Genomic DNA, 13,547 nt, shown 5'->3' with positions numbered 1-13,547 from the left:
CAATGCTGACAAACAAATGAGTTGCATAAACTAAAATAGCTTCTGACGTACTTAGAACTGTGGTGTTAAAATAATTTGAAGGCTTTGTTTAGGCAATATACTACCTTGAGAATTCAAAACAAACCACATAATATGCACTGTACCACATTCTATGTTTATGTCACTTCTATTTTCAGTGAGATATTGTAATAGTGTGCAATGTTAATCCTAGATATGAGTAAAGTGGCAAGCGGAATACCACATACGGTAGATTCTAAACCATCTATAGAGGAATGTATACATGCTTTCAAGTGGAGTTTCTAATTCACCCTTACCAGTATTTTTGTCAAATCGAACTAGCAAAATGCCCATTCTCACATTTTTGACAATTTACCTAAACCAAGGTTTGTATAATTTAGATTTTTATCAAGATTTTCTAAAATTGGGTGTCTATTTCATAGTGTTTTTAATAGTATTAAATTCTCATTGACCAACATATCCATTATAATTTTATAAATGATGTACATGTATGGTAACCATTTGAACACCAAAACTTTGATGTAACATATTGTATTGTTGTACAATTGTTTCAAATTTTAGTGCCACAGTTTATATGTATTTTTCTAAAAAATTTTTTGTTACTTTTAGACCAAGTGTACATAATTTCTCATTGGTCTTTAGTCTTCATCAACTCTTTTATGAAAATTGGAAAACAATTGTGCGAGTTTGTTTTCATTGTGAATGTTGACAAAAGCTGAATTTTTGAAAAAAGTGGAACTTTCAACTCAATTTTGATTATATTTTAGCATTTAATTTTAAACTGCATGACATTATACAGCATTTGCTATATTAACCCTCTGAGAGTCGTCATTCTTTCCAGTCAGAATTTGTTTAACATTTTGCTTATTTTAATTTTTGGGAAGAATTTTGGACCAAATGAACTACATTTTCAGTTGGCTACTTGATAAAAATTTTGTGAAAATTCTGAAAAACAAAATATGTAGGTTAAAAATTTGGGACGAAATTTGACGTTGGCATTCAAAGGGTAAAGAGCATGCCCTTTCATGAATGACGTGTTAATAAAATTCAGTGTGGTAATGTAAAATGACTAATATTCCCTGGGTTTAAATTTCGCTGATTTACCATTTCAGGCATATTCAGTGGGTTTTAAATTCAGTTTTATCATTTAGATAATGTGTTCTGTGCAAAATTTTACATATTCACTGGGTTTTAAGTTAGCGCATTTTCCAGTCAGCAAAATGAGTAAAATTAAAACCCAGTGAATAATTAATCCGTTTACAGTACATTTAAAATTAGTTTTTGGCTCGCATGTGCCTCAATTGTATGTGCTTCCAATAGAGCAAACATGGCAATCCCTGCAAGTAATCATGGGATATTATTACAGTACTCAAGCACAAGATGACATTTATGCTATAGTAATCAGTTTTTGATGACAAATACACGGTTAATGATGACCAATTATGAATATTGTGTAGCAGTATATTCTAAATATTTACCAGAATTTGTTTTTTAAATTAAACTTTGATATGCAGCCAATAAAATACAGTGAAAGGCGATCATCAACTTTCATTCAAATATTAAATTGTGAGTGGCTCAGGAGCTTAATATTGTCTACGCCCACAATGTGCACAGATTCCTTAATGTGACATAGCAACTGCATATTAATAATTAGGTGCTTGCTGATTGGATAATGTTGAACTTTCTCATTAATATTAACTAGAACTAACGTTGATGTCAGAATACCATTTCTGGATTGGTCAATTTTAATTCTAATATCCATTTTGAAATGTATATTTATAAAAACATTTATAACGTTCACAATTTCACTGCATTCTCCAAAATAGTTACCTTGGTGACTATTAAAAGTGCCTTACTTAAAGCGGGGGAGTCGTCACCTGCGCTACGTCAGGTGGCCATAGCGTGTCATTGTTTATAAACAATTGTCTACCTATGAGCCTTTGCGTTTTATTAACGTGTGTTGTTATCGTCGCTTGGGACTCAATTCCCTGCACGTGCGCAGGTGACGACCCTCCCGCTTTAACCTTTCTCTAAACATGGCTATCAATGTATTTTTGCTACAACACAAATATGACAAGTATATATTTATCAAAGTTACTTTTGATGATTCATAGTCTTCACAATGTATAGTCAAACCTGTCTATTAAACTTTCAGGCTGGTATTTTTTTGTACTTGCTTGTAAAAGATCTTTATGAACTACCAGTATATTGAACACCTCTGTGGAACTTAACAATTTACAGTCCTTTTGGGTTTTGCTAAATGTATATTCTGTTTAACAAATTTAACTGCGTTTGAGACAGGTTTCACTGCAATTATTTTGGTGTTTCTTTCAATTGTTGTATTTGATAAATTGAACACCACTGTAAACCAAATAATTTCACATGGTTTACACAGTTTTTTTACCATCACATTTATAATAGTCCACTTTCTTCTTGTTCTGAGAAGCTATAAACAGAGAACTGATTATATTTAAACATGCACGTTATTATGAGTACAGGTATACCAAAAACTATGCATAAAGGCATACAGTGATTCTATTGAGCGATTTGATCCTGTACTGCCAAAGTGCATAAATTGCGGTATTGTATTTTCATGAATAAATTTTTTTCTTGATCAAAAAACAGCACAAAATTCTAGGGAAGAAACGATTTACTCATTTCGTTCTATTTCTATTTCGGCATCACATATTGTATTGTATGTAAATGCTTCTTTACAAAAAAGAAAGTGTTGAATGTAATTTACTCCAATTATTACAAACAAATACAGCTTGTTGATGACAATTGTACAATGAATTTTACTACCTTAATACTTTATATTATATTCAGTTTAATAATTTACAACAGTCTTTGAAACCATGATATTTTACATTTTGATTGGATTTTAACTTTGACAGGTTTTAATAACCAATCAACAAAACTTGTCAAATTAAAAGCAAGTTAATGATTTCACTGTATCGTTATCTACTTAGTAGAAAGAACAATAATTATTACAACAACAACAGATATTTTTAGTTAATAATCCATTGTACAGTTAATTAATTCGTAATTATTCTTATATAAAATACATAGATTTCAATTCATCGATGTGGTTGCTTCTATTGTCAATTTGTACAGTTTCATTGGTTTAAATTCCCTGTCTGTTTACAGTTTTCAATTATCTTCATCAGTGTTCTGTCAAGTTTGCTCCTTCATAGATAACGTATATACAATCATTAAAATAGCAATATTTTAAACATTTTCTTGTTTAAATATAACCACCTAAAGATGCCTAGGTAAATCTTACTGAAATATTGTTTTAGACACAATTGCATGAGCGAAGTGGCCCTACATCAGGCTAATATTGCATCAAATGCAATGTGAAAACTAAGGGTCAAGTAGATGTCATTTCAATGTCGATGTATTTGACATTTTGCCCAGAACCCCCAGTATAGTTGTTATCTTGGGCTGTAATCTATGATGTTCACTTGACAAAACATTTCAATAGATGGCCCCCTCTGTAGGCAGAGATGTTTGCATTAATCGCTTTGATATTATACATATAGGCACCTCAGGTAGTTCTTTCTCAGATTTGTTCTTTTAGTGATATCTTCATTTCTCTAATCTCAGTCAAGAGGCTGCTAGTTTTAGATTTGTCTAAGCCTTCATACAAGCCGCTAAAGTTGGCAACTTTGATTTCTTGCTCGACTACCTCGAGTCGGAGGGGAAGAAAGATCATAGCCCTTTCGTTATGCTATCATTTCCCTCTGTTGTCTAACCATGGCGTTTCCATGAAGACGAGAGTTAATTTGTAATCAAAATATCAAAAGGATTCAACGCAGCTCCCATCAGTCACCTCATTATCACATATTGTCAATAGCTAAAACAGGAGGATTTACTGTCGAATCAGATCTCTGGGAATTTATTATCAAACATGTTCCATTAGGGGTGACACTAAACATATTTATCTGTTATGCAGCTACATCCCCAACTAGGATTATTCAATGGGTTAAACACACACTATTACCCAAAGCATACAAGTTACAATCAGAGACTGGTTAACTTGCAGGCTTTCCAGTCAGGGACGTGAATCTAGCATGTTTCAGCCAAAGGATTATGACAGACACCGAACATCTTTATTAGCCATTGTTTACTTACTTTATTTGCCATTATTTAGTCATTGAGGCAGAAAATTTAAACTGAGAGGGCCCACTGGTCAACAAGTCTGCATATATTGGAAATGAAATTTTCATCAGGGGATTCATACTAAAACACTCAATATGGAAGCAAAAATTTTAATTCTGATAAAAAAGATTACATACATTAAAAACATTTCTGCAATATACAAATACATAAATAATATTGTCACATTACAGAGAGATGCATTATATGACAGTATTTCCTAGAAATAACTCAAAACATATCAGGACATAAAATACTAGCAACTGACAGCTAAAAAAATTTTTTAGTAAATAAAATTATTCTCAGTATCAAGTTTACCAAACCTGGGTTGGTCATGCAATATAGCTGATTGGCAAAACGCGACATAATTGCGGTATTCCAGGAACATTTCCAGTAAAATTCCTAATTCTAATGTAACAGAAATAATGGTTTTTTCTCTTATTCCCTTTTTATTGGCATTACTGCATTGCTACTTTAACCTAGACTGGCAAAGTCGGGACTTCTTTTTTGTTTTACAAAAAGAAATAATTAATTGTTTTTAGTCTTTTTAGCGTGATTGCGAAAACTTTTGTGGCCACGCAAGAAATCCCGACTGAATTCATCTGCGGGCATTTGTCATTGATTATTTAGGAATGGGTATGTGAAAGTAAACATGACCTATTAAAGGTTGGGTCACATTGCAAATGGCGGACTCGTCACTGAAACATGTGAATGTTTTGCTGCTAGTTGTATCTTGTACGGTAGTTTAGAGCTGAAAATGTAGCTGACACGGGATGAACTGTTGTAATGTCATGTAGTGTAGGTTAGAATTATGGTGGTAATGGTGCTGTGGTTTAGTTATTTCACTCTCAAAAATTACAGTGGAAATGTGATTCAAACATCGGAGCTGCACTTGATTCGTTGTCAGTGCTAGCATGGCTGTTGGTAGGTCTATGGTGCTAGTCAGCAACTTTTAATTAGCATAGTCACCTTGAGTGATTCCGCTCCGGTTTTTACCTCAACGCAGGGGGTCGCCTGCAGATGCGTCCAGTCGGAATTTCTTTCGCGGTCACGCTAGTTTTCGTGATCACGCTAAAAAGGCTAAATTGACAATAAATCCTGACTTTGCAAGCTAACTCTAACCCTCTGATCGCCAAAGACATCTTTAGGCACCATCCACACAATAGTTCTATTTATAGTCTGCTATTTTACACAGATAATGCTGACAAAAAAATTCAAATTTTTTGATCAAAAACTAGAAGCATTGTTTCATTTTGTCTGTATGATTTAAAATTAAGTATGAATTCAGTGAAAATTACAAAAAATTTTAACAAATTTACTCCATTTTGACAGAAAACAAATGGCACTTGATATGTTCTACTATTACCATCCCATTACCAGTTCTCCATAATACGCTGTGATAGTTTTCAGTTTCTTATTCAGTAGATTTTGTTCAATTTCCACTCTGCCACCAGGTCCGGCTAACGACGCCAGCTGTCAATCAATATTATGTATGAAAACAAATTAAACGATCAGTGTATTGAGTGATTAGGCTGCACTTACACATGAGTTGCCAGGATAGACAGATAAAAATAATCGAATGTTGCAATAAAATTGTCAGTAAAAAATATAGCTTTCAAATTTTTAATTACTACATACCTGGTCAAAATTAGCATTTCTTGGCATAAATAACGCAATATTGTCTGTGACTTTCTTGGTTTCTCTGATAATATCAAATGTATAGGAAGTTAAGGAACTGTCACATTTATTATGCAGCAAAGCAATAGACCATTTCCCGTTCACTGCGAGAATCACGCGTTATGCGTGAAATCGAACGTAAAAACAGGACAAACAAAGGTCATAGCGTCGTAGTGGCGTCAAACATCGCGTGGGATTCGATAAACGCGAAAATATTTTGGGGGCATTTCCATGCTTAATAATGTGCTGTATACATTTGATGATAGACAATTTCGATTAAGTGAGGATATTCGAAAGCAATATTCCTCTGTCGAAGATCGGCCGGTCGATGTGAGCTACGAAATAAAGAAATTCGAGTTGAAAATCAAATCGTTCGATTTTTACAGCAGACGTTCGACGCGCGTCTTTCATGCATCTCGCGAGATCTCGCAATTGTACGGAAAATCACCTATTGATCTGTAGGAGTTAATATGCATGGAAGAATCAGATGGCATGGATAAAGTGAGTACCACAGGTGTGTTTAATAATGTTTTGAGATGACAGGATGCACAAAAAGTGATCCATTACACATTCATCATAATATGGCAAATTTGATTTGGGAAAACTGTAGTGATTGGTCATGTGAAATGATATGAATTATATGTGGAAAATATTTGAGGATCACTTAGTCGTAATAATTCAGAGCAAAAGAAAATCTTTGTTTAATTGACATGAAAATGAAGTTGCATGGAAGTTAGGTACAGCCACAGAAGTTTCAGCCATGTGAATTTTGGCCAGCATTTTCTGGCCCGATACTTTTTAGCCACACATGCTGAAAGCAGATCTTTCAGTATGCATATATATTCATAGTATATTGCATTAACTAGTTAACTAAACTTTACTGAAATAAAATTCTTTTCTTCACAAATAACTCGTGTGTTACAAGCATTCTGGAGGTGTTTTTCATTGGAAATGAGTGAGAAGAAAATCAAAACTGTGTTGCACATTTTTGATTTGTTCTAAATATGGTTCATAATATGAATATATAGCCACCGGTACATAAAAAAGGGTTATTATGCAGTGTCTGTTACACCATATGGCCAAAAATTCTGGGCTAGAAATGGTCAAAAGTTACAAATTCCAACATTCTGTATAGCAATGAAACTGAATCATATTAAAAACTGATCCATGTGGTCCAAGTTCGAAGCAAATGTTTTTGAAATATTGGATTACAACTTGACAGTATAAAGATTGCAAAAAAAAAATAGATACCTAAAAGTTATTGTGCCTGGAAATTCAATACGTTTCATACACACAGGTGTATGGTCAAAATAAGTCATATTTTAACATATTTTGAGCACCATCGTCAACTTTCGGCAACATCTACAAAATGACTTTGTACAGTCTGCCACATAGAATGTTGATAAAAATTGACAAACCTTTCAATCCAAAAGTATATCTAAACTTGTCTGTATGGTCGAAAATGATGACAATTTAGTGACTACTGTAAAATACTTTATTTTAGCTGGAATTAATTCTCGCTAAAAATATTTTTTGGGTGTTGTGTATAGAATTTATTTTCACTGATTTTTGACGAGTTGAATGTAATATACAAAATGTATAGGGAAAAAGGTATATTCCCTGGATTTTATTTTCACTGAATCATTCCTTCAGCGAAAATAAGGAAAATTAATTCCAAGCGAAAATAAAGTATTTTACAGTATTTAGTGATTATTTTACAAAATGTGCTCTAAATTTGGGGTGGCCAAAAATATCATGAACTCAAAAGGTTATTGAATAAAATTTTTGGCAAAATAGGGTACTGTGGAATACTTTATTTTCGCTGGAATTAATTTTCGCTGATAAGGCTTTTGGGGCGTTTTGTATGGAATTTAATGTGACATATAGGGAAAAAAGTATATTCGCTGGATTTTATTTTCACAGAATCATCCCTTCAGCGAAAATGACGAAAATAAATTCCAAGCGAAAATAAAGAATTCTACAGTATTTGGGATAACAATCAATGGCTGTATGAATCACTCATAAGTTTATTGCAGAACATATTTAGTTTGAGGTAAATTATACGAAAAGGATATCCACTGATGTCCATCATGGTGTCAATGTCAAAAACTTCTGCTTGTAAGTAGTCCGGACCGCCCCATGGAGGGCTCAAGAATACAACATCAGCTTTGATGTAAGGTGCCAGCTTCATATAGTCCCCTGTGATAAACTCAATTCGGTCAGCAACTTTGTATACCTCCGCATTATGTCTGGCACACTCAATCTTCATAGGATCAATATCGATGGCAATTACTGAAATAAAAGTTACAAGTAGTTTTAGTTTGTCAACAATGTTGTAATAACCCTGCTTTCTTTTTCTTAACTGGAGAGAATCATCATATTGGCGTTAGTTGTCCCTACCTCGTTCACACGTATGAGCAAATTGTATAGCGTTTCCACCGACTCCACAGAACGCATCGACTATCAGATCACACTGACATCTCTCTGCAATATGTGCTGCTATTTTCTCTGGTGTCACTGAATACCAACCCTCTAGAATGAAACAAATATCGTAAATTAGAATACTGCAAAAATTCATACACACACACAGACAGACAGACAAACGGATGGACAGACAGATAGATAGATAAATAAATTAATAGACACACAGTGTGATGGTAATAGCTAATGGTGAGATATTTGAAAAATAAATAAATAAATAAAAAAAAAAATAAAAAAAATAATACATAATTAGAGTATCACCGAGTATCTTGGCAACATGGTGTAAATTAGGCAGAGGGTTCTCCGAACCCGCCTATTCACATAGTTCATACCCACCATAGACTCCGGTCAGTCAAAATGACTATTTTGAACTGTAGGCATTAATCAGCGATTCTGCCGGTGACGGAGAGATAGAATCTAGGTCAGGGGAAGCCCCATGACCCCAAGATTCTCTTTCCCTTACGTCACAAACCACATGACCGAGGCCATATGGCAGCGCCATTAACGGCTGTACAATCACTCTGGTTCCTTTCTCTCCACCTCAAGGATGCTACGGAAAGAGTGGGGTGGTTGGGGGGACCCGGAGTCCATGTGGGGTATGAACTATGTGAATAGGCGGGTTCGGAGAACCCTCTGCCTAAATTCACTACGTTCAATTACCCACCATAGACTCCGGTCAGTCAAAATAACTATTTTGAACTGTAGGCAGAGTCAGACGCCAATAGGTGGCGGGTTTTCCGAGCAAACAGAAAATGGATGAAAGTCTTTTCCTAGTCCGGGATGAAATACAATAATCACTCAACACCCTGGTTAAGGCCCAAAAAAGGGTGGTGTCTTACCTTGCCTGTGCTGTCCCCAGTGCAAGAAGCCAAAATGCTGCTACGGTAACAGGGCCCGAGAAAGCTAGACCCCAACCCAATTCTGGGGTAGTAAGCTTTCAAAGTAAAGATCAAAACAGTTCTGCATGAGGGCATAGGCCGCAAAGCGAGACCTGGGAGCTTCCAGGGAAGTGCTGATGGTAGAGAAATCTGTCCGCATAAAATGCAGAGACTGACTTATTGCCTATGCGCAGGGATCCTTGTGGTCGTTCGGGCTGGGTCAGCAAACTAAGACTGACCCGCTACGACAGGACCCAACCTGTAAGGTGGTAGTTGATAAAGACGTCCAGAAGCCTGCCCTCTGTGTATGCTCGAGGGGGGCACCTGACGCTAGCACTAGTGAGTTGACAATCGCACAGACCTCATGCGCTCGTACTTGGTGTCTCTGCAAGCTCTGTGTCGAAGAAGTTAAAGTATTATAGACCTCTAATACAGTCGCAGTAAACCACCTGGTTATGGAAGTTGGGGAGACCGGCTTATCCTGCCTGCCTGGGCCGTAACACAAAGATATGTGCCTGGCACCCCGTCCTGAATCCTTAGTACGGTTTGGTAGCAACTCCATGCTCAAACTGGGCAGAGAAGCAAATCCTCCTGACCCTCCGGGCAGACAAAATTTGACAGCCGGGGGATGACAATCGGGTGAGGATCTTGTCCTGGGATTTGGTTCTAGGCGAGAAACCAGATTCGTGTCTTTCGCACAACTTGATTGTCCATAACGGCGGTACATCATCCGAGAAGGACAATGCCCCCAGCTCTGGTCGACGCCTACCTGAGGCGAGGACCAGTAGGAAGACTATTTTCCACATCGAAAAATGGTGGTGCTAATCAGAGAGGCTCAAAGGGCGGTCTGCTAAGAGCGGACAACACAACTAGTCCGAGTTGGGCGGTTCCCTTGTATGGGGTCTTGGCATCTGGAAAGCAGTAAATAGTCTCCTAATAATAGGACAATCGACTAGTCTTGTTCCCGTACGTTCTCAATGGTGGGGGGACAAGGCCGTCCTGTAGCCAACGATCACTGCGTAGGACAAACCCACTTCGTCAAACAGGTGGACGAAGGAGCCTGCTACCTGGCCAATAGAGGGATGGTATGGATCAATCTCCCTTCCGCTACACCAATCAGTGTATGCTCGCAGCCTAGAAATGTAGGCTGCATTGGTGGAATCCCTGTTCGTCCTGGCCAGGACATTGGCAGCCCGCTCAGATAAAGCTTTTGTATGTGCGGGTCTATCGAGAGCCTCTATGTGTGTAAGTGATACCCGTTGGGCTCGTTGGTAGTGTGCCGTCTGGTTGAGACATCAGGTCTGGTAAGTCCAGAAGCACTACTGGTGTTTCGACTAGCATTTCCGACAGAAGTGGAAACTAGGCCTTGCCTGTTGCCTCGAAATTCGAATACTTGGTCCAGCTCGGTGAATCGAAGGAGATGGCAACTCGCTGGGTGCATCGGTATGTGCAGGTAGGCCTCGCTTAAGTCTAGTGGGGCTAGCCAGTCGAAACGGTGGATGGAGAGAAGAGCCCTGAATGGTGTCTCCATGTGGAACGGATCGAGGAGCACGTACTGATTCAGTCTGCCTAGGTCCAGAACTGGACACCCGCCACTTGTAGATTTGGTACTACAAACACATTTGAGGAGAAGCCTGGATTTAGTTCCGGCTGATGTACCCTGTGTATGGCGCCTTTTCCCAGCAAACTGCTACTTCCTGTCCGATTGCTTCCGCCTTGCGGGAGTCTCCTGGCAGTGCCCAACAGGGGAGACACTGACGGGGGGAATGGAGATTTCAGTGGTAACCTGTAACCGGATGTCACCACCTGGAAAGGTCCAGGGATCGGTCACCCACTGTCTCCAAACCGGACTACACCGGCGCAATCTGTGTACGACAGGAATATGTGGTCATGGGTTCGGCAGTTGCGAGGGGGGGGGTGCTCTCTTCTCCCATGAGGTGAGTTCCCCAAGGCCTGAAGTTTTCACTAAGTTGAAACCAGGCCACTCGCCAAACACTTGCCTGTTGGTGTTTACTTTTCAAATGACAGAAAAATGGCAATGGATAGAAATGTCACAATCCCCATAGAGAAACTAAAATGAGATCTAACACTGCTTGGGAGAATCCAAATTATTAAAGCTATGGGTATTTCAAGAGTTCAGTATGTTCTTAGTCTCTCGGATTGCCCTAATAGATACCTGAAATAAATAAATAAAATATTATTTGCATTTCTTTGGAAAGGAAAAGACAAGGTGGCCAGGAAAACAATGATAGGGGACATTTGTGTAGGTGGCCTAAAAGTACCGGATATTTTTGCAATAGTGAAGGCTCAACGAATAGATTGGTTACGTCGTTTGTTTGACAACGATATAGTCCACCCTTGGAAATGGATTTTGCAGAAGAAACTGTCTCGAGTTGGGGGAATAGAAACTCTTTTAAGGAGTAATTTTAATATTAATGTTCTTCCCATTACTGTGAGGGGTTTCTTTCGTAGTATGTTAGAGTCGTGGCTAGCAGTCACAGCTCTGCAAGATGGTGAAAAGCATCCCCTAAATCAAAGTATTTGGAACAACAAACATATTTTACAAGGAGGCAAAAGTATATTTTGGGGGGATTTCAGGGAGGCTGGTTTCCACTATGTTGGAAATCTTTTTGACAATAAGGGCCAACTTCTTCAGTGGGGTGAAGTGGAAAAAAGGGGAATACCTCGCAAGAGATTTTTGGATTGGTTTGGAATTGTAGCCGCACTACCACGAGAATGGAAAAGGGAAGTAGATATAAACAAATTTGCTAGCCCTGAGGATGATATGTTGGGTATCAAATTTGTGGGCGTTCAAATTCATTTGAAACAATGTAAAGTTGGTGACCCTAAAAGTGATAAAGCAATATTTTATTTCGCCAAGATCTGAAATTTATCATGTTAAAACATTGAACTCCAATATTACCGAATGGTAAAGTATTTACTTAGCACCATTTAGACTCACAATAGAGTCATAGCTCAGGGAATTTCAATGGAAAATCAGCCACAATATCCTGGTAACCAACTCTGTTCTTTGTAAAATGACCCCACCAAAAATTGAATCAGGAGCCTGTACTTTCTGTAAGGGGCCTGACGAAAATCTGCTTCATCTTTTCTATGAATGTCCAGTAGTAAAATTATTTTGGGATACATTCTTTGAGATATGGGGGACAAAACTGAGCTTCCCTCGGGTAAACGACCCAGAATGCTTCTTGTTTGGTGATAGTCTTCTCGCCCTCCTGTTAAACTTTTTGCTGTTGGTTGCCAGGAGGTTTATTTATATTTGCAGATGTCAGGGTAAAAAACCAAAATTTGTATATTTGATTGCAAACAGAAAAGGTAAATTGGAAAAACATTTAAAAAAATGGGGAAAATTTATGAAAATTGTAGCAACGACCTAGCATATCAACATGACTACCTGAAAAAATTGTAATATTTTTGTGGAGACTTTGTACTTGTTTGTTGTGCAATGTAATTTTTTGGTACACATACATAACTATGTAAAGTGTTTATGTAAATTGACTCAATAAAAATGTTTTAAATACAAAAAAGAGAGCCAGGTGACACTCGGGGATGTCGCACGTAGATGTGCGGTGGCCCGCCTGTAAATGTGTCGCCTGGTCTAGGAGGCTGGTGTGTTATGCCTCTGAGGTCTAATGCACTCAAGCAACTCTGCCCTCAGGGCTGGATGGGTCGTCTTCGATTGAGCTGGCGAGAACGCCCATGGAACACGGCTGTCCCCCTTTGCCCGGTTTGCCAAACGGAAATTCGTGGTACCGGGGTCTGTGGAAGGAGCCTTGGGATCCGGTTGGGGGCGTTTTGGTCTCATCCCACGCTATGGGGTCTGATCCCGAAACCACACCGACCGAGTAGCGTTTGGTCCAGCGTTGCCTAAGGTTTTCCCCATCCGGGGGCCTTAAGCGTTACGTTCTCCACGGCTGACCAACGTTCACCCATCAACACCGTTTGCGTGTCCTGCGACCCACTTCGCACTCAGGCGGACAGGGAGAGACGTGCCGAAGGGGTTGCTTTGGATCCCGACGCCCGTGATCCCATAAGCGTTGAAGCAACCTTAGGTGGTCGCCTTAGGATCAAGGGTGGGGGTATTTACATCGTATCACTGGATCGATGATACTCCGCATCACCCCAAAAGCGTGGCTCACTGAGTCATTACAGATGGAAGACTCTGAGGGACCGCCCGGAGTACCGGCTGTATCCGGCGCGAGTGAACTGTGTCACCTTTCACTTTAAATATGTTAGAGGGAGAGTGTTCGACTGTGCGTTTCATGACAGGGTCGGTTCCCTCTGGGGACACCCGTGGGTCGGTAAGAAGGGAGT

The 13,547-nt window shown here is 38.6% G+C and overlaps 1 protein-coding gene across 1 annotated transcript in view; it reads right to left on the bottom strand.

The window, feature by feature from the left end:
- Positions 1–4,275: 4,275 nt before the first annotated feature.
- LOC102802469 (uncharacterized) overlaps positions 4,276–13,547 on the bottom strand; it is an 18,511-nt gene continuing 9,239 nt past the window's right edge. The window contains exons 8-11 of the mRNA XM_006825522.3: positions 8,254–8,385; positions 7,929–8,145; positions 5,815–5,893; positions 4,276–5,649 (exon numbers count right to left, since the gene is read on the bottom strand). Coding sequence (XP_006825585.1) covers positions 5,539–5,649; positions 5,815–5,893; positions 7,929–8,145; positions 8,254–8,385 — 539 coding nt within the window. The 3' untranslated portion in view covers positions 4,276–5,538. The remainder of the gene's footprint in view (positions 5,650–5,814; positions 5,894–7,928; positions 8,146–8,253; positions 8,386–13,547) is intronic.

Source organism: Saccoglossus kowalevskii, chromosome 18 (assembly GCF_978046115.1).
Source record: "Saccoglossus kowalevskii chromosome 18, keSacKowa6.1, whole genome shotgun sequence".
Lineage (NCBI taxonomy): Eukaryota > Metazoa > Hemichordata > Enteropneusta > Harrimaniidae > Saccoglossus > Saccoglossus kowalevskii.
The sequence above is the reverse complement of the archived record's forward strand: the minus strand, read 5'-3'. Positions and strand labels throughout refer to the sequence as shown.